The sequence below is a fragment of the Phanerochaete carnosa genome (assembly GCF_000300595.1).
Source record: "Phanerochaete carnosa HHB-10118-sp unplaced genomic scaffold PHACAscaffold_11, whole genome shotgun sequence".
Classification (NCBI taxonomy): Eukaryota; Fungi; Basidiomycota; class Agaricomycetes; order Polyporales; family Phanerochaetaceae; genus Phanerochaete; species Phanerochaete carnosa.
In genome coordinates this window covers 127,498-147,537 of record NW_006767638.1, presented here as the reverse complement: position 1 = coordinate 147,537, position 20,040 = coordinate 127,498, and the positions used below count along the sequence as shown (strand labels likewise).

Sequence of the window (20,040 nt, the reverse complement as noted above, 5' to 3'; positions counted from 1 at the left end):
AGAACCCTACTCGATGCGTCTGACAACTCAGTTACTGGCACAATATTTGCAAGCCTTATGGAGAAAACCAAGCTCACGGAAGAAGCCTTTGACAAACTGGCAAATGATGTGCAAATGATTCTCAATGATTCACAAGAACTACAGCAAAAAACAATAGCACTTGTGAAACACATTGACCATATTGGTACCCTCTTTGCCAGCCACACCAATACAGCATACGCCCATGCCAATAACAATCAAAGCACTGTTAAAATGGTGGATGACATCTGGAAAACATACTACAGGAACATCGACCTCAGCAGACTCAAATATGGCAAAGTACTAGCCACCACCAATGACCTAGCAGGGCAACACATTCATGCACCACGCAACCCACCATCGACTTGGTTTTGTACCTGTGTCCACCAATCCGAACTCTTCCATCCTACCGTCTGCACTGCATCTGCATCCTCTTCTGAGCGCAAATATTACACTCCTGCCATTGCCAATGCTCCTTTCAGCAGCCATTTCTCTTCACTCATGCATACCTGTATCACATCTACTGAAGACGTCGAGTGCATCTTTGGTAACTCTAGTCAATGAAGCAATTTCCCCTATTCACGTGCAAATAGCCCAATTACTCACCAACACCTTGTGCGAGCTTTTTCCAACAACAGTGTGGCCAATTCTATTCAGCTTGATAGAGACAATGCTTGAAGAAATCTTTGCAGAGTTCATTGCCTCAAACGGAAGCTAATGTTACAATGAGTAATGTACTTCTAGAACATTCTTTTCTTTTGTCTGTATTACTAAAGCTTACTCACTGATTATCAAGCACAACTCGTAGTCTCTTTCTTGTCTTACTAATATTTCTATAAGTTACTCGTAGTATTACTAAGCAGGCTAGGTTAGAGTATATATACCAAAACAAGTAGCTAGTATTCCTTAGCCTTTGCCTTCTGTTCTTTTATACCTTTACTAGCATCCAATGCAGCTGAGACTTGCATAAAGTCTCCTTTGTCCCATTTCAATTCTAACACCTAACCCCAGTTTGATGGACTAGTGTAGTGTCAATACACTTTACATTCTCACACCTTGGAATGAAGTTTTGTGATGATGCTAAAAAGCTCCCAAGGTGTCAGTCTGTACAGGATGATTCTTCATTACATTCAGAAATTGTAATGGCCAAGCTGTGAGCCTGATGATGAGAAAGACTGGAGAATTGTAGCTAACAAGTCATCAAAGAAAGATAACTCCCAGCAAAAGGATAACATCTAGACTACTCAAGCTGAAAGGAAAAGTTGAACAAACTCTGGAGTATTTGTGGCAGCCAAGGGTATAACAGCTTTGAAGACACTGAGCAATGACAAAAAGCCTGTGAAAAAGCGAAAAAAGGTCTAGCACAGAACCAGAAGAAGCTGGAGTTATTACCACCAAGTTGAAGAAGCTTAGACTTGATTAGAATAATGTCATGACCACTCAGAAGTGAGGCTTTGATTGGAGTGATTACAGCTATGCCTATGATAGCTTATTTGCCATACTACTCCAGTCACTGTATGATCCAAGTCAATCAACATGGAAGTTGACTTCAAACCAACTACCTATGTTAACCTCACTTGTCAAAGCATGCTGTTGTGAGCATAGCCCTGCTCTGTAATTTTTCTGTATTTTCTACAATTTTCCCTGAGTTTTTACAACACTCCCACTATCATCGGCACCCAAAACTCTCATGTTAGCAACGTTTTACTCTCATGCCCTTGCAGCACATCAGCACATTAGCGTGCTCAGCATGCCGACATACAACCTGCCATCACAGAAGCTGTCACACAGCCTTCCAGCAGTCTCCATCAGAAGTCTGATTAACATCAAACATCCAGCTTACATCAGCCTGACAACATGTCACTGATGCTGACTCTTTTCCATCAGAGTCCGATTGGCATTGAACTTCTAACCTCTGTCAGCCCGAATACATCAGATACCATGACTCACCGGCTTCTGTTTCTCCGTTGCCACTCCACTACCCCAGTAACTTGTAGCTTATATAATGCTTGGTCTGTGCATGGCTCCAATAGTATATATAGTGGAACTCTGTCACCACCTAGCCCCCATCTTGACCTCTTAGTCAATTGGGCTAGGTAAGCCTATTAGTTACTTGTCTTCCTTACATTACTAACACATAATACACTTAGTCAATCAGGCTAGTTGAGTAAGCTATACCAAAGTTGTGAGACCACTGTTCACACCGTGTTGTCACTATCATCCACAATCCCTGCTTTCTTGTGAAGTGTCAAGCTTTGCTCTACAACACATGCAAATCAGCAGAAAGAAAGAGTCTATCTTTGAATACTGCCAGAGACTCAATCAGAGCTAAACTACATAAAATAGACTTTGTAGAGTTTTCACTACATGCCAATGAAGGTACCGAGACTAGGATTATGTGGGCCATAGCATATATACTCGGCAGGTACAATTTCTTCATCTCTTTTATGCTGCAACATATGTAACCATGCTACAAAGTGGCTGAAGGCAGTTATATTCCAGGCTCCACTTATTCTCAACTGGAAAACTCTTTTAGTCTAGCCTGTCTGAGCTAGAAGACAGAACATGGCTTTTGGAGATGGTCTCTGTAACTATGCCATGGAGTAGCTGGAGGCAATTATGACCTAGACTCTACTCAATCTGAACTGGATTGCTTTACTTGTACAGTCTGTCTGAGCAAGACAGAGTAGGGCTTTTACAAATGGTGTCTTCAACTATTTCATTCCAGTTCAGTTCAAAGTTGTGTCAAAGGTTTGTAAAGTGATTTTGTCTAAGAAAGTGCCAGTAGAAACCACCAAAAGGTAGCAAGCAAGGTAAAAGATCAGGAGCAAGTCAAATCTCCATGAAGACTTGGAAAGTTACACTTGTGAAGCATGTTGTAAGTAGAGATGGTGGTGATTAAGGTGAAAGAAGTGTATGAGATATACTTACTCCTCCTCCTAGTTGAATCTGAGGTGGCAAATTGCGCATTTTAAGAGAGCAGTTGCTTTATTGGATAGAGGTTGAAAGTTCAATCTTGGCTGGGGGACCCTCTTTATTTTGATGAATTTTAGTTTTGCAGGCTAAGATAAAGTAATATCATGGCAGATAGTATGACTATATATTTCTGTAAGATATATATGAGTGCTCTGAGATAGCAGAATGGAGTTGAACAGCCATTAAGTGTGGTAGCTTGAAGGATTAAATGTTATGCACAAGATCATGACCATATGCTTAATTATGAGCTTTTATGTCTGAATATGCACAATATGGTAACTCAATACTTGCAAGGCATAGTAAAGAAGACTCTTGGAATATTTTTGTGAATTATGGACAATTATTGATCTGTAGAGAGGAGTAAGAACAATGAATAAATAGAACCTTTCTAATAATTTCAGATAACTTTTAATAATTCTACCTATATTCATCATAGTGCTAGATAGTATTTAAAATAGAAATACAAAATATCACGCGATTTTAGCCACTGCTAAGTTCACAATCCATTGTGCAGCACTGTGCACTAAGCTTTAAAGCCAGTAGTCAGCACTTTATCACTGAACCATGGTCTTGAACCATTCTCATACTAAGTACACAATTAGTATGTATATAGCAGACTCTATGCTGTATGGTATAGATGGACAAAAATATGTGAGGAAAAGTAGAAGTGATGAAGAAGGCAGAACATGCTGTGGCGCCTATTGGGCGCCTATTCTGGCGTTTTCTCGCACTTTGTTCCTTCCAAATCACCTCTTTAAACAATTAATTTAGCACATCTTTTTACATATTCTGGACCCTTTCACTGTGCTCTATCTGATGGTATAAAGATCATCTGGATGTTGTGCCTTTTCAAAGTGGCCTATTTATGAAATTTATCCAAGTCCCCAGCTCAAGCATAAAACACAATGCTGAAGAGCCAAAACTGATCCAATTGTGACCAAATGATTTTTAACATGTGGATCTATGATAGAGATATGTGTGGACCAAATTTCATGTCAATAGCATAAGTATAGCAAGTTATAGAATGAGGGGCAGATTTGTGATAGAAAGTAAACTGACCCCCAAAGTGCTACTTCCAACAGAATGTTTCTTCATTACATTCAGAAATCATAATTCATGAACTATGTAGCTATATGCTTGGACCATTAGAGGACTTCTGGCACATGGAATACATGTGCACATCATGTGGGACCAGTCAGACAATTGGTAGAAGCAAGAATATGATCTATTCTGACTTGCTCCTTGTATGCTCCCCATACAGATGGCAGAGGCAAAGCATCACGAGTGGACCTGTTGATGAGAGAACTCCACTAGAGTGGTTACATGCCAACACAGGACAAATAGCCAATACCACCTGCAGTAGCTGTGCTATCAGGCTAGTGAAGGAAGTAATCATAAATAATGGATTGAAGCATGGTAGCCTATATCACTTAGAATCCCAGCTTTGTAGCATGACATCAGCCCAAATTGTCAATAGTTCAGATGGGCATAGCTGGCCTTTGCATTTTATAGTCAGATGTTGTAAATAAAGAGTATAATAGCCTGTAACTTATTATTATTTAATGTGGTAGGCACATTATTCATAAGATTCACATAATAAAATGATGAAAGATTACTGTCAATATGTCTTGCAAAGTTGTAAAGTAATACTTTATATAGCTCTAAGTTTCATATAAATGGTAAGCTATTATAATATCTAAGTTATTATTATTTATATTGCAGCATAAAAGAAATGAAGAAATTGTACCCACTGAGCACATATGCTACAGCCCACATAATCCTAGTGTAGCTATTAAAAGCCTTGAGCTTATGTCAGCAACAATCACACTTCAACACTAACAAAAAACAGGTGACTACAAGAGATAAGCACAGATAACTATAGGCTGGAGCTAATGCTCAACAGCAAGAAACTGGAGGTGAGAGGAGCTGAACTCCAGTCAAAAGTAGTGGTCAGGATAAAGACCAGCTCAAGATTGGAGATCTTATTCCAGAAAGTCTGCAGTCTCATATACCTTACAGAATAGATACTATATAGTATTACCTAAGCACACTCTAACCTACTTCAAGATTTTACATAGGAGCTGAGTCTGAGTCTGACAAAGCCTGACTTATATAGGGGCTAAAGTCTGGACTAGGTCTAGTGCTGGCTAGATCAGTACAGGGGTTGAGAGGTGAAGATAGAGGAAAGTAATGAGAATAGAAGAGATGTGGTAAAAGAGTGAAAATAAGTGAAAATAGGTGGAAATAGAGGTCGATTCATGGCAGTGTGCATCATATCTAAATATGAAAGGAGAGTTGTTAGATCAGTGCAATACAACACCCTTCACAATGACATAACAGTAGTTTTACATGTCTTTATAAATAAGCAGAAATAAAGAGGCCACTCAGTTCTAACAACTGCCTCAAATACTGCCAACCAGATCAGACTCCTTACTGTCATCCGTGAGTGGTAAGACTGCTGGATCTCTCCAGACGCTGAAGTGAGCGCTTTGTGTGATGAGTCATACTAATTGTGTAAACATGAGGACGCCATACCACCCACAGAGGACTGGCAGAAAACACATGTAAACAGTGCATGCCACTATCATTGGACCATGAAAGCAAGGCTTGGATGTCAGGAATATCAAAATAATCCAGAAAAATGAGTGCGCGCAGCTTCAATATTCTCAGCCGCATCTCTTGCCCTCTCTTGACTTTATCAAGACCAATTAAAGGCATGCATGATCTGCTAAAATGTGTTTTAGATCAGGTTTGCTGGTGGTAGGCCTGCAGTGAAAACAACACGGGCCATTCGATGTGGATGTAAGAATTATGTGTTGAGTCAACTGGATCTCAGCAAGAAATCCATCTTGCCACCATCTCCGTATGATAGGTAAAGCATTGTGAAGACCAAGAACAGCTGCCTGATGCTCATTAGTTTTTGGCTCTGCAAAGGCAGCCCTTGATACAATGTTTTTAGTGTTCTAGTTTACCTGTCTCCAGGATCTTTGGTACCAACGCTTGCACGAAGGACATGTGACATCACTCAACATTGATGTTTAGCACCAGTGCAAGGCACCTGTTGTTCTCAATGATGATGCCAATATCCTTCTGGCTTGACCATTGCCTAACCGGCAACTTTGGCAGTGCATTCACACGACAGGCTTACAGGTGTTATCTGCTCAACACGATAGATCAAAGGTGGCTAATCTCAACTTGAAATGTTTAACATCTGAAGCTCAATTGGGCCAGTGACAGTCATGTGACACTAGCATAACAAAGTTGGCATTCCGTTTCTGCATCCATCTCCATATGCCATGTTCACTCTGTCATCCCTGTAACACATGCCAGCATTATCTCCTTGTCCATGCCTGTTATATCTGCAATGACAAGCTCTTCGCACCAGCGAGGTCAGTGATCCATGCTATTTGTACCCTGGTCTTTGTCTTGGAATGTTCAGTGGCAGCCCCAGGAGAGCCTTTACTGTATAAGAGCAGTCCAAAGGTGAAAGACAGACAGTAGAGGTGTGAGGGTCAGCGTGAGAGTCAACAGAATGATCGGTGCGCTGCAGAGCATTTCATGCTAGCTGCGAGAGTATATTCCCTGACCCTTAGTAACAGCTCCACTTCAAATTAAATCACAGCAGATTTATTTTGTTTAGCTTACTACAAGACTCAAGCACTAATCCTTAATAAAAATGAGCTATTACTATAGCCTGCAGAGACTTGAGTTATTCGGGATGCATTCTTCCATTGCGCTTGCATTGTGCACCGCTCTCATTTGGAACGTACATCTGATGGTATTCAATAAACCTTATAGGCATTCACAGGAATTTACATCAAAAGTGCATGCAGTTACCAAGTCCAGCGTGCACATGCCGGCGTGATGCCATTGTTTACCAATGTTTTGTGCCAGTCGTTTGTAGATGTTACAGTGTCGGATGAGTTTAGCAAATAGTGATGACTCATCAGTCCCGTGGACTGAAACACTGGTCTCAACATCCACAGACATACTGGTGAGGAGTCTGCAACCAGATCAAATTCTTGCCTTGCTTTTCAAAATGTCCTGAAACATTGCACCTTCAAATTTGTTTTAGCAAAACCAAAACTTGTTATACCAGCTGGTTCAAGTTTAAATATTTTCAATAAAACTAGCAATAAGATCCCTAATTTTATTGATGTAGCTTCTACACCTCCAAGCTAATATCCTTTGTATACTGGCCAATGTGAAGCTACATTTCTATCTTTGTAGTGATTTGCAATAGTACAGGAAGGATTAGAAGGCATAAACTAAGCAACAGAGCACAAGACAAGGATTACAGGATATAATGACAAAATCTCCAGATGTTTGCCAAGTCCGACTTGACGACAAAAGTAATATTTATGAGTGCATCGTCTCTATTCATTGAGATTGTTCAGTAGCGTTGTGAGGCAACGTTTCGTGACCATGTCGCCCTAAAATGCGGACCTCAGTCAAGGCCTGATATAACAACCTCAAATCACTGGCCTTGAGCAGCGAGGCAAAGGTATTGTCACGCAGAGGTTCTGGGAGACAAGCCCTGAGAGCCTCACGTGCCCTGGACATACCCAATCAAATCAGCCACCCAAAACAGAACAGGACAAAAGTTAGCTCACCTCAGATTGTCACTGAGTCGCAGGTAGCAGCGCACAACGTGTTTGAGAAGGCGGACAGCCTGCGTCTCCACAAGTTGGTTAACCATGTTGCTCAGCACGGTACCGACAGCGTAGAACCGCTCGTAGGTGTGGCAGATATATGTCAAGCCGGTTTCATCTAGTAGGATCTTCTGTACAATGAAGATAGCGACAGTCTTTGATAATTCAGAGCCGGTTTCCATGATGCGCAGGCAGAGCGGTATTATCTCCGTCGAGAGCAGGAAATGGATGACGGAAGTGTTGTCATTTTGCTGGTAATGATGTTCGATTCATACAATGCAGGAACGATAACGGAGACTCACCTTAACCAAGGCCCCGATTACGCCCAAGGAGGTCAGACGAAGGTATTCAAATGGTCGAGTCTTCGACGTAGTATTAAGAAAAGGGTATAAGAAGAGGGGTATATGAGCTATACTCCACGTCAGTGTACAGGTGTAGGCAATCTACGAATGCGCTCGCCGTTCAAGAAGAGTTGGCGGGTCTCGGGGTGAGACGCTACGCATTGTAGAAGCGCAAGCGCGTTGCAGACACGGTTAGAGGCGTGCGCGGTAAGGTTCGGTGGCGACAGTAGAGGATAGACGGAGACAATCTCCTGTAGTAGAGCTGGCATGATACCTGCGCATGATGGTTAACGCAAAGCGGCGACGAGACCTTTCATTGGCACACACCAAAGGAATGCCAGAGAACCAGGGCAAGGTCGTCGTACTGTTCTCTTTTCTTGCTCAGCTCCAACAATGCGCTCTCGCGCTTCTCCGGGTTCAGCAGGTCAATGACAAGACCGTAGACTTTCTGCTCTTCATGTGCCACGGTCGGAATTGCCGGGGAAGTCCCAGGGTAGCCCCCGATGCTCTGGCCAGGTGTGTGGATGGCCATGCGGCCTACACTGGCGGGAGATTCGGGATAGGAAGGGGGAACGTTACGGGCATACGGGTTGTAGCTGTTGTAAGAGACAGGACGTGGGGACACAAGACCAGCCATGGATGAGGAGGACGGCGTAATCGACAGTGAGCACGGACGAGGCGAGACGCAAGCACTCAGCGCTTACATAAGCACATAGCGAAAGCTTGTCCGAAAGCAGCAGTCCTAAGGGGATCATTGTCTGTAGCAGATGGCGTTGACGGCAACGACAATACACAAGTCTGGGAACAATACCATCACGATAGGCACGGCCTCAGGCATATCTACCTATTACCATGCGCAGCTCGTAGTCCTATCACCAGCTTCCCACTTGACCCTCCCCATGGTCACTAGACAGCCTTCAGTCCACCTCACTGTTGCATCTGATATGCGACGCCCATCCCGCCTGAGACTGCTCGTGTCTAAATGGTCCGTGAGCTCACTCCGCTCCAAGCACCGGTTAGCGCAAGACGCGTCTGAGGTGCCGCCTCCGCCTCCGCCTCCTCCAAAGGACGTGATCACAACTCGCGCTGTCACTCTCGCGCAGACTGATGATAACTACGCAGGTGCGTCGCACTTCAAATCTCCGTGCAGCCACCTAACATCATGCCACTCACAGAGCTCAGCTGTGAGTATGCTGCTTGCTCCGTCTTCCTAAGTAGAGAGCTTTCCGTGCAGCATCTCGGCTCGCGCGCATTACCTCGCCCTGCACCGAGCAGGAAGTCACCCCAGCCCACTATCCCTACCACATCTCCACGTATGCTTTCTGTCTCCGAAATACGAAAGCGCCGCTTGGAGACCGCGAACCAGCAGGTCACGGATGAGCTTTCCGCCTCTCTTGAAGAAGCCCGACATAGAGTGCAATCGGAGCTCGAGAAGCAGCGCCTGGAGCAAGAGCACATGGAGGAGGAGCGCATGCGCAAGCTCGCTCTTGAAAAAGATCTCAGAAAAGCTGCGCAGATACAGCGCGAGAAAGCCGAGCGCGAGCGGCGAGAGGAGGAAGCACGCCTCCGCCTCATCGAGGAACGACGCATAGCAGATAGGGAACGTCGGCAGAGACAGGCTCAGATGCATAGGGAATACATGGAGCGCTCGATACAGCAAGCAGAAGAAGAGAAACGGCGACGGCTCGAGGCGCGTCGTCATATGATTGATGAACGTCGGGCGCGGCCGCTTCCCTTGAAGCAAGAATTTGGCGTTGAGGCAGCAGATGTCAGTTTCCACGGTTGGGTGACAGTGCAAACAACCGGATCGGTCGCTTGGAGACGCAGATACTGTTGCATAGAAAATGGTACTGTCTCGTTCTTCAAGAACGATAAGCATGTGAGCTTCGTATCATAGACCTTCCTCATGTGATGATGACTAACCTCTTCTAGCACTCTCAGCTCATATTATCCGTCCCAGTTTCATCAGTGTGGCAAATCCGTGAGAAGGGAGACGGCTTGGGAGAGTTGGAATGCCTGCCACACTCGTTTAACCTATCGGTCCGAGACGGCACATCCCTGAGCATGTTTATGGACTGCGAAGACCAGAAGGTATTGTAGCGTGTTCTTCATCTCTTCCCGTCGTACTGACGCCATCCATACAATATCAGGAACTTCTCGTATCCATCATAGTTCAACTGGCCAACTTGTAGCATATGCTCAAAGCAGAGTTTATAAATAACAGGAAGCGTATCGTCGTAACTTTAGATAATATGCTATGTACTATATACCTTCACACTTCTCCTCTGATATTTATCTAGCATGTCTTGCGAGGGCGAATATAGGAGCTGAATATTAATGTCTTTGACTGATTGTAAAACGTGCGGAATTAGCGCATGAACTCCGCGCCTCACAAACACCTTGCCGTGCACCGCGCCACCTTGCACGCTACGTCCCATAACCTGCACCATGATTCCTCCTTGGCTATCTGTTCTCGCTTCGGTTGGAATGGCCGTTGGGCCGCCACTTGTGTACGCCGATCAGGCGTACTCGATAGTCCGCAAGAAGTAAGTCGGCGTGCTGACCAGTCTCTTGCACAAACTCATGACTAGTTGGCCATTAGAGACGCTATCGGGTTCTCTAGAGATGTTTGCGCTATCTTGTGAGTGTGCTTGTGCAAGTCTTCCCGTATTCTTATCAATCCTCTGCTTAGACTGCTCGCCAACATTACTCGTTGTTTCTTCTGGCTCGGAAACCGTTTCGAGTTCGCCCTTCTCTTCCAATCGCTCTTCATGATTGTGGCACAAGTACGCTTCATTAAGATACATTTCTCTCGGAGACTAAACCTACGTCTCCAGCTAGCCCTGCTGTACATCTGCATCCTCTATCGTCCTAAGGCAAGTCCAGAAAACGCAGGCGTATCCTCGCGCCCGCTGTCGTTCTGGCAATGGCAGAACTATACGCAATATATCGAGTTCCTGGCAGGCTTTATGTATGATCTCACCCTGTGCTAGTTTTGCTGAAGCTCAATGACGTTTAGATTGTGCCTGTCTATCCTCTTCCTCATATTTGGTCGCTCGTGGCTTTTCGTGAACATCCTTGGCTTTGTTGCCCTCGGTCTCGAGAGCACGTTACCCATTCCGCAGCTCATCAGCAACTATAAGCAGAAGTCTCTGTATGGTTTCCGCATGTCTACATTGATCGGCTGGGTAGGCGGTGACGCATTCAAGTGAGTACTATTCGTTATAGGACAGCATAAGTTGCTACTAAGTTCTCTTCAGGACTGTGTACTTCTTTCTGCAGAATAACCCTCTGCAATTCAAGGTGTGCGCCATATTCCAACTTTCAGTCGACTTCGGTGCGTTCGAACTGAGCTGGCTCCGGGCAACACTGGTACTGACCATCAGTACAGCAATCGTTTGTCAACGTTTATATTACGGTACCCCGATCCCGCCCACTGTTCTTCAGGAAGAAGACGACCTTGAGCAAGCTCTAGCTTTGGCAGAGGAATAAGTGCTTGCAGATTGTTATCTACGCGGTCTCACGTGCTTGTAGAGGAGCGGACTGTAGCTTGAGCTGTATTCGTAGTTCGTTGCTAATGCCACTTAGATTTCGTTCAACTCGCCTCCGGGAAATGAATGTGGAAGTTGCAGGGACTTAACGAGTTGCTAGGGTATGCAATAGTACACGTAGAAACAGTACAGGTATACGACATGTGTGAGATATGGACAATGCATAGTAACCTAGAGCATCGGAATTGCAACAAAATCAAAGTCCTGTAGAATAAAAACAGCATAGCCGGAAAGGAGACAAGGAAGCGAAAAGAGCGGAACACATGCACGACCTTTACACCGCTACGCGATGATGCAGCCGTGGCCTCCACCGCCGTACGCGCCAGACCCTTTGGCTTTCGTAGTTAACGAGACACGCGCAGCTTCATAGAAGACCTCGGTGATACCACGGTTGTGCTTTGAGCTGCACTCTAAGGAATGAAAATGTTGGCTAACTGCGGCTCTCTTCAGGACGCCAACCGCTTACCAAGATATCGCGAAGCACGTATTCGCCGAGCAACCGTGAGCCCTTCCTCGTATTGTACAGTGTGCATGCTGTAACGAGCCAGCCGTTCTTGTGTTGCGCGGTCGTCTCGCAGGTCACACTTCAGAGCTGAGCACCATATTGAGCGAGTATACCAATGTCAATCGAATAGATCAGCGTACCAACTAAGACCAGCTGAATGATTGATCAGCTTCAAGCTCTGCATACTGGAGTATGTGACGCACCTTTACCCCTGGACAGTATTCAAGAATTTCATCAAGCCACTATGCGAGGACAACATGAGACGCGATCGGCCTCAACAAATTGCACAAATGATGTACCTTTGCCTCGACGTTCTCTAATGAAGTTGGGTTATCGACCTGGAAGTCAAGAAAGGATAAGTTCCATGACTAGCAAGGACGACTAGACACGCACAGAGAAGCAAATCATAATGACATGCGTCTCGGCATAGCTGAGTGACCGCAGTCTGTCGAACTCCTCTTGTCCTAAGATAAAACTGAGCTATTCAGATACACGCGTAACACAACAGGCAGAACACGTACCAGCAGTGTCCCACAAACTGAGTTCAACCAGAGTATCGTCCACATAGAGGTCATGGACGTAGTTCTCAAAGACAGTAGGTTCGCTATCGCAGCATATGGGAGTCAGCTGTCAAGATGCGCCAGATGAAACGCAGCACACACTAGACTTGGGTAAAGAACCCTCGTGTGAACACATTCAACAGTGAAGTCTTGCCTACATGAGAAAGCTGTAGAGTGAATAAGCACAGAGGCGCATACTCTGCTTACCACATGCGCCGTCTCCACATACAACGACTTTCCGTTGCACCTAAAAGAGTATGAATATCTGCGAGAGTTTGACAGAAACCACATACAGGTCGCCCTCTACCGAACGACGGTGCCACACTTGCAGTTCCGCATATCCGAGTCGGCATGGAAGGTACTCTCAATAGGTTGACTGTGGAGTAAACGAGAGTCGAAGTACACAATGTATCCAGTTGTAGCAGAGGTAGATGCACCCTGCTTTCAGGAGGTCGTGAGAGAGGTATAGTAACAAGCTGGACCGTGGCGCGAACAGACCGTGAATGGCGGGCAAGGCGTTTGCGTCAAGCCCGAGCGCCTACAGTCCTCTTGGCACAGCCTCTTTCTACATTAATGTTGCTCCCACGGCGTCCTAACCTGAGCGCATAACATACCCACAATAACATATTATAGTACAGAAAGTTCCAAATATTCCTCATGAAGAGTAGACCCAGAAATCGAAGAGGTATTATTCAGTCTGCTTCAAACGCTCGCTCTCCAAAGATCCTACATCTGCCCGATCTGCGCCACGAAATCCTGCCAAGCATTTTGCATGGTTGATTCAGGGGAATACGACCGTCCGTTAACCTCGCCTTCGCTGAACTGCATGTTGGTAAAAGCATCGGCATTTCCAGCGTAGCCGTAATCAAAGACCGGGAAGTACTGCGGTAAACTCTGTTGGTTCATGTCCAGCGGTGAGATCTGCTGGCCCGTAAACTGCACTGAGGTTGGTGAGTAATTGGACGACGTCGAGGAGACAGGAGTCATCTCTGCGAAGGCTGATGGATTGAATGGTGACGGCAGCTGCGGCTGAGTTTGCTGTTGCGTAGGGTGCGAAGCGAAGGTGCGAAGGTACTCCAGGACGACTGGATGTGCCTGTCCGTCAAGATGATCGCTCTTGATAGGGAAAGGAACAATAGGGTTCGCCGACGTCGGCGAGAAGCTACCCAACACAGGGGAGACGGACTTCTCCTTCGGTGCCGCGAGACGCGTGCGCCCTCCGAGAACGGCAAGTTCGTCGTTGTCGTCGGCCGGGGAATTCGGTTCAGACTGGAGACTACCTTGTCTTGTCGGTGGCGTGTTTCTGAACTGAGCAAGGCTCGCGTGGGCTCTCTCGCGCAGATTCAACATGATCGCCTAGGAGGACAGCCCGGACAAGTGAGCTCACTTCCGACCAAGATCGGAGGTTAGGTCAGACACGCACCAGGACCTTCTCGGCGTGGAAGAGATGTGCCGTCTTCGAAAATAAATCGCAGGCGGCATCCAATTGAACGAGGGCAGACGGAGCCAGACTCATGGATGGACAGCGGGTGACGATCGATCCCAGGATGATCTACTCAGGACGTAAGTCTCCGGCATGACACGTATGGCGAAGAAGGCGCACTGACGGAGCATGAAAACAGGTGGGTCCACAGGAACCACATTCTCTCTGTTAGCTCCTTCAGTTGCGAATGAATATTGCGCACGAGGGCGACGAGTGACCCTGCGCTGCGATAAGCTGCTATGAAGGAACTACCATACGGACTACCAAGAGGATCCTTCGGGTGGTCGCTTACGGCTCTTGCGAAGAAGCCTCTGTGCATGTCTAATTTGAGAGATGGTAAGTCCGATGATGGCGTGAATCGGAAGTATGCCAATACGTACACAACAGATCTAGAGTCATAGTAGTTTAGCACCTTGGATATACTGGAGCCCACAAGGACAAGCAAACTTACTCGATTCCCTGATGGCCAATACGAGATGCCGCTGTAAGATAAGCGGTACGGAGTCGTAGGACCCTGCCCGTGCGTCCGCACTGCCAAAGCCCGCAATTTGTAGGATAGGCGGCACGTGGAAGCCTCTCAGCTTGCGGTCCAGCTGCAACAAAGTACTGTATGTGGGCGTCTTAGCACCAAACGCCTGATCATACACCTGGTGCATGCATTCTGACGTGTATCGATGCTTCCACCAATGAACTGTTGACAGGTGAACATTGGCATACGAATGACCGGGATGAATACGCCTCACATGTCTCATCGCCTTGCGGCTCCTCGGTATGAGGTTTCTTGCAATCGATATGAGCTGAGGAAAGCGACGGAGGCCTACCCATAGTGTAACACTGGCACGACCTTAGCCAAGAAGCAAAAGATCATGCGCTCAACATACCTGCAAAAACTCATAAGTATATAGTTCCCAGAACACCTGTCGTCGCCGCTGGATCTCCTTGGGATCTACATTCCAGCGACCGGCGTCCCGATCTGATCGCGCAGTCAGCAGACACGCATATGCGCAGGCACGTGTACGTACGAAGACCCATCTGTGAGTAGGATTAGCGTATTTTATTATGAAACTGCAAGAACACGCACACTGATACCCAGCCTTACGGCAAGCCCCATGAGGGCCCATCGCGTACCCACCCCACTTCCATGCCGTTCGGACAGGAAAAGGTAGAATGCCATGAGATACTTGAGATGATAGCAGTGAGTTTCACGTATGGGACAATGGGTCAAGAGAATACATACGAAGGTCTGCACAGCGTGTATGGTCGGCTCTTCAAACACCGGACTTTGGAAGAGAGCAGCTCTGGCAAGCTGATGATACTTTTCCGCTTCGATGTTGTACGCTGGTCGCTTGGTGTCCATCAGGCTACCGATCGCAATGATCATGAACATGAGCGCGAGCTGATGCGACAATAATGGGTCATCGAGCGGCGGTCCTGCGTTCGGGTTGTAGAATAGATAGTAAACGTGCTCGTTGAACTGGTCGAGTGACACAATATTATACCTGCACGCACGGTGAGTATCGTCCGAAGCGTTTCAAAGTTAATAAGATATGAACTGACATCCACGCTGCAATGAGCGTAAGTGTTAGAGGTTGACTGATGCCATCGACAATGTTGGAGACGCACCGGCATGCTGGAAGTAGATGTGTCGCAAGTCTGCAGCCTCATCAGCTGGCGGCAAGTACCAGAATAGACTTCGCAAGCGGTCGATGCGCTCAGCATCAACTTCTGGGGTAGATGGGATATTGGGCGCAACCGGAAAGACTCCTGCTAAGGAAAGGACCTCAGCAGGGAGGATCTTTCGTAGTGCCGCCAGTCGATCTTCTTTGTCCTGCTCCTGCGTTTCATTCTACCGATCGATAGCTCCGCATGAGTGCTTTACTGGGATATACACGTATGCATACCTGCAGAAAATACTGTAGAGAGATGAGTTAGCGCACTATAATGCACAGCATGACGAACGTACGAAGGAGCTAGTCGCCTGGCCGAAGTAGTTTGTGCGGCCAGAGTCGCTGATGGACAATGACCCGAATGAGTCGACAACGTCACCGCCTGGCTCGTCCGAGTTGCCGTTTGTCGTTGATGAGAGGTTTTCTCGCTGTAGGGGTGCCTTAATGCGTAACAGATCTTCGGAGAGTAAGGGATGTGTCTCATTCGAGTGCTGGGAGTGGGAGGCCCTGAGGCCGTCTTCCAGCTCTCTCACGCGGTTGGATAGCTCATGAATCTTCTCGTGCAAATCCTGCGTAGAGGCGAGAACGAATCTGGTCGCTCTAACGAGGGGTCAGCATCGCCGCCATTGCAAGGAGATAGGACTCTTGTTACCTGTTGCCCTTACCAGTAGTCAAGGATCCTGTTAGGGGAAAGAACGGTGACCTCCTGGTAACTGGACAAGCAGAGAGAAGTGTGAAGCGTACCATCAGGGCATATCGCAGCGCAACCTCTTTTGACACAAGATCCACATGGAATTGCTCGGTCGCAGCGAAGTTTTAACCTGAGGAACACGAGTGGCAAGTATTTGAGAATGTCCTTGACGTTCATAGCGTGTGCCAGACGCACCTGCGGCACTCCGCACATGAGAGGCGCGTCGCACCCCGCTTGCGTTTCTTCTCTCCGTTGACGAGTGATTTCTGACCTTGGCCATCGGCGCCGTTCAAGTTCGCCTCGGGCGATGACATGGTAGAGCTAAAGGAACCGGCCAAGTGAGGGAAAGGGCGCGCAGAAGCACCATAATTATTTGTATCTCAGATGGGAGATACCTGTAAACAAGCGACAAATAGCAGACACGTACGGTCCCTTCGGCAACTCCCACCAACGGTCCAACGACGCTCGTTCCGCCGCTCGACTCGCCCTCTCCTCGGTGTGCCAGCCCGTCGACACCGTAGCTCCAGCACCTCTGCTCTTGCTGTTTGCTCGCTGTCTTCAACAACGTCTCACAGGGTTCGGTGTAGTGCCGGCGGTTGCGCTACCCGCCCAGGTCCTCGGGATTTCCGGCCCATGCTCCGGACTGCTGTGTATCTCTTGTTGATTTCTTGACACAAGATGAACGCCGAAACGAGCATCGCCCAGAGTTATGTGGCTTGCTAGGAACGACGACTCGGATGGATAATGATATCATATTGCCTTTGCTGTATATTTCAGTATGCTGTATCTGACCGCTGTACTTGACCCATTGCCCTGGTCTGCCGCCTTCTTACATAATGAGGAAAGGAGCATCGAACGGAACGGGTGATGAATGTTACGGCACTGAGCTATCGTTTTTTCTTCTTTTTTAAGGAAGGAAGTCCGTGAATATCGCTAATACTCCCGCAGAGGTCAAGTGCCGGTGTCCATTATGTCGACACAGGGGCCAATACATCGTGCATGGTAGCATACCAAAGGCACGCCAGAAGTGGTGTCCTGAACCTCAGCATCCTGCACACGTAAATGCTCAGTCACCCTCGGGTCACCAGCTGGCCTCGAACAGGGTTGCGGAAGAACAAGGGGCGCGGAGCTGATGTCGTGAGAAGGTGCCTGTATAGGCTGCGGAATAGAGGCTGCGCCACCGCCCAAGTCTTTTGATTCTTCGCCATGATATTATCAGTTGCCAATCTCGAATGCCCTGTCTTACAGGACGTAGACCGGCGATAACAGTCTTGCATCTGTCGGTGTCCTCACGCCGGGTGCCACCATCGACTCACTGACAGGCTTGACTTAACATATGCTTACTGATATTACTCGAAACGACAGAACAGAGCAGTCTATTTTGGCCAGATGTCGAATAATGCTAATATAACGCGTGCTCGGAAAGCGTTGAAGAGATATAGATTAGAAGCAGCTACCTATTTGAGAGAAGTAGTGTCAATATTTGGCGGGTACAAACAACACCTGAATGAAAGCGGTAGACGCGCGTGTGATAATTTTCTTGACGTCTACTCACTCCTCCCCAGCCCGTGAGTGTTATGCCCTTCTTGTGCTGAATGATGATCTTTCAGATGACGAGTCTGAAAGTGCTGGCCTGAGGTTTCCTCTTGCCGCCTTCTTTGACGACACACCTATCTCTACCATTCATGCATCTCTGACCTCCAATCTGCCTGCCACGGAGCTTATGCTGATTAGTTATCCATCTACCTAGACTTTAATGGCCCGACGAGATGAAGATGAGTGGTCGGACGATGACGATGACGATGACGAGCTGCTGAAAACAACGACAACGGTGCAGCTGGGCATATCGGACGGCGCGATCGACTCTCAGACGGACTTGCGCGACGCAGCAGTCTCGCGCATCGGCGGACTCCCTGTAGGAACCTCTCGCACCGTATGTATGCCACAGTCGTTGAATATATCTTGTTCGTTGGTGCGCATCAGGCATTCTTGACGTGGCCTGACCCCCCCTTCGAATCGTCGTATTGTAAGAACTGCTCGACCCCTATGGAGCTTATCGTGCAGGTATGGTGCCCGATGGAGGATAGTCCGCACGATAGAGCGCTGTATGTGTGGGGGTGTAGTCGGGGAGTGTGTCAAGGCTTGGCTGGCAGGTGTGTGTCTTGACTACGGTGGATGCTATAAGCTAACGGATAATCCCAGCGTACGGGCTTTTCGAGGACTACGACATAATGAAAAATACGCTACGAAGCTGGCAAAGAAGAAGGCTCGCCAAGCCAGGCAGGTCAGGCTTGTAGAAGAGGAGAAGCTGCAGGTCGCGAAGAGCAATCCTTTTTCTGTAGGTGGTCACCCACAGAATATGTTGTCACGCTTATCGTCTTTACAGTTCGGCAACGGCGTTGCTACAGCACCGAATTTCTCTAGTATAGGCTCAAAAATCTTTGACGTATCAGAGTCAGAGAATCAAGCTGAGGCAGAATCAAACGAAGCGCCAGAGGAAAACGAGGAAGACGACCTGTCGAGCAATGACTCCGAAGCGGACGAAGACAAGGAGCTCGTAGGCGCTATGGCGTCGAGTACCCTCGAACCCACTGCCTGGGCTTCCGCGCCTTCTTATCCCGCATCATACCTGTCCACGGTGTCTGAATACTTATCTCCCGCGCCGACGACGAGTACCAAGATCGAGGAAGTGCCTGAAGACGATGACGATGGCAAGATGAACCAAGCTGCCTCATGGGCTATGGAGGGTTACGAGAACTCCCTTGTTGTCGACCGCGCTTTCGAGCGGTTCAGCAAGCGAGTTGGATATGAGGCGGAACAGTGTCTTAGGTGTGCTGTTCAGCGCTCTGCGATTCTTGACTGCTGAGGAGTCCTGCAGATACGAGCTAGGCGGGACACCTTTACCGTTCGCAAGCGACGACGTCTTCGACAAGCTTTTCCCTAAGCCACTAGTCCAAAATCTGCCGGTGACGAGGTCGAAAGCCATGGTTGTCCCTCCGGCAAAGCGAACATACACTCCTTCCATCCCGCCATGCCCGCGTTGCAAGGCACGGCGGGTGTTTGAGTGCCAGCTAATGCCGAACCTCATTAACATTCTTAGAAGCAAGAACACGCTGGGGCCGGCGAAGCCACAGACGGATGAGGAGCGGCGGAAAGAGGTCCAAGAGATGCTTAAAGGCGGGAGCAGCGTCGAGCTGACGGGTATGGGGTGGGGCACCTGCATGATTTTCTCATGCGAGAAAGACTGCTGCGAGGAAAACGGTGTGTCCCTGACGAGCTGCTGGCGGGAAGAGCTTGTCTTGGTGCAGTGGGATCGGTAGCTTGGCTTTGTTGCTATGCTGTTTGCGGTCTCACATTCCCATCTGTTCGCATGTATTGTCCTCGTGTAATGCGAGCAGCGCGCTGCGAAGTTCATATACGGGCCATCATTTATTCGGCTTTGACCTGGCCGTCCTTTGCAAAAGATTTTGACGTCCATGTTCACTTGTATCCGCTAGATGATACCTGTAGCAGCAATCATATTATTCACATGTGCTACCAGAATATATGTGGCAGCCGCGTACACTTCAAGGCCGACAATATTAATGGCATCCAAG

General features: G+C 47.5%; 7 protein-coding genes across 7 annotated transcripts; 4 read left to right on the top strand and 3 right to left on the bottom strand.

The window, feature by feature from the left end:
* Positions 1 to 7,099: 7,099 nt before the first annotated feature.
* Positions 7,100 to 8,659, bottom strand: PHACADRAFT_263678 (uncharacterized protein). Its single transcript, XM_007400609.1, has 6 exons — positions 8,315 to 8,659; positions 8,106 to 8,261; positions 7,949 to 8,055; positions 7,608 to 7,897; positions 7,480 to 7,549; positions 7,100 to 7,427 (listed from the first exon to the last, which is right to left on the bottom strand). The coding sequence occupies exons 1-6, from the start codon at positions 8,622 to 8,624 to the stop codon at positions 7,371 to 7,373; spliced, it is 990 nt and encodes a 329-aa protein (XP_007400671.1). The 5' UTR covers positions 8,625 to 8,659; the 3' UTR covers positions 7,100 to 7,370.
* An 89-nt stretch (positions 8,660 to 8,748) lies between these two features.
* On the top strand, positions 8,749 to 10,320 carry PHACADRAFT_263676 (uncharacterized protein). The gene has a single exon (XM_007400608.1). The coding sequence runs from the start codon at positions 9,150 to 9,152 to the stop codon at positions 9,882 to 9,884; it is 735 nt and encodes a 244-aa protein (XP_007400670.1). The 5' UTR covers positions 8,749 to 9,149; the 3' UTR covers positions 9,885 to 10,320.
* Positions 10,321 to 10,474: 154 nt separating this feature from the next.
* PHACADRAFT_57362 (uncharacterized protein) lies at positions 10,475 to 10,863 on the top strand (the record flags this gene model as incomplete). Its single annotated transcript, XM_007400607.1, has 4 exons — positions 10,475 to 10,533; positions 10,590 to 10,628; positions 10,680 to 10,773; positions 10,825 to 10,863. Coding segments are annotated over 4 exons (231 nt in total), but the record flags the coding sequence as incomplete, so codon positions are not given.
* Positions 10,864 to 10,992: 129 nt separating this feature from the next.
* PHACADRAFT_263675 (uncharacterized protein) lies at positions 10,993 to 11,337 on the top strand (the record flags this gene model as incomplete). The annotated part of the gene is made up of 1 exon (XM_007400606.1): positions 10,993 to 11,337. The coding sequence occupies one exon, from the start codon at positions 10,996 to 10,998 to the stop codon at positions 11,197 to 11,199; it is 204 nt and encodes a 67-aa protein (XP_007400668.1). The 3' UTR covers positions 11,200 to 11,337.
* Positions 11,338 to 11,360: 23 nt separating this feature from the next.
* PHACADRAFT_178140 (uncharacterized protein) lies at positions 11,361 to 13,128 on the bottom strand. Its single transcript, XM_007400605.1, has 10 exons — positions 12,897 to 13,128; positions 12,811 to 12,850; positions 12,706 to 12,757; positions 12,565 to 12,647; positions 12,437 to 12,507; positions 12,343 to 12,381; positions 12,247 to 12,285; positions 12,184 to 12,196; positions 12,005 to 12,130; positions 11,361 to 11,948 (listed from the first exon to the last, which is right to left on the bottom strand). The coding sequence occupies exons 1-10, from the start codon at positions 12,954 to 12,956 to the stop codon at positions 11,821 to 11,823; spliced, it is 651 nt and encodes a 216-aa protein (XP_007400667.1). The 5' UTR covers positions 12,957 to 13,128; the 3' UTR covers positions 11,361 to 11,820.
* A 107-nt stretch (positions 13,129 to 13,235) lies between these two features.
* On the bottom strand, positions 13,236 to 16,758 carry PHACADRAFT_263672 (uncharacterized protein; the record flags this gene model as incomplete). The annotated part of the gene is made up of 16 exons (XM_007400604.1): positions 13,236 to 13,959; positions 14,027 to 14,155; positions 14,211 to 14,407; positions 14,467 to 14,475; positions 14,538 to 14,777; positions 14,830 to 14,920; positions 14,968 to 15,059; positions 15,109 to 15,118; positions 15,168 to 15,266; positions 15,324 to 15,592; positions 15,710 to 15,932; positions 15,988 to 15,999; positions 16,050 to 16,353; positions 16,406 to 16,433; positions 16,498 to 16,574; positions 16,640 to 16,758. The coding sequence occupies 16 exons, from the start codon at positions 16,756 to 16,758 to the stop codon at positions 13,330 to 13,332; spliced, it is 2,529 nt and encodes an 842-aa protein (XP_007400666.1). The 3' UTR covers positions 13,236 to 13,329.
* Positions 16,759 to 18,200: 1,442 nt separating this feature from the next.
* On the top strand, positions 18,201 to 20,002 carry PHACADRAFT_129542 (uncharacterized protein; the record flags this gene model as incomplete). Its single annotated transcript, XM_007400603.1, has 5 exons — positions 18,201 to 18,359; positions 18,428 to 18,597; positions 18,647 to 18,782; positions 18,831 to 19,273; positions 19,323 to 20,002. 5 exons carry the CDS (start codon positions 18,201 to 18,203, stop codon positions 19,762 to 19,764), a joined length of 1,350 nt encoding a protein of 449 aa, XP_007400665.1. The 3' UTR covers positions 19,765 to 20,002.
* Between the last annotated feature and the right edge of the window lie 38 nt (positions 20,003 to 20,040).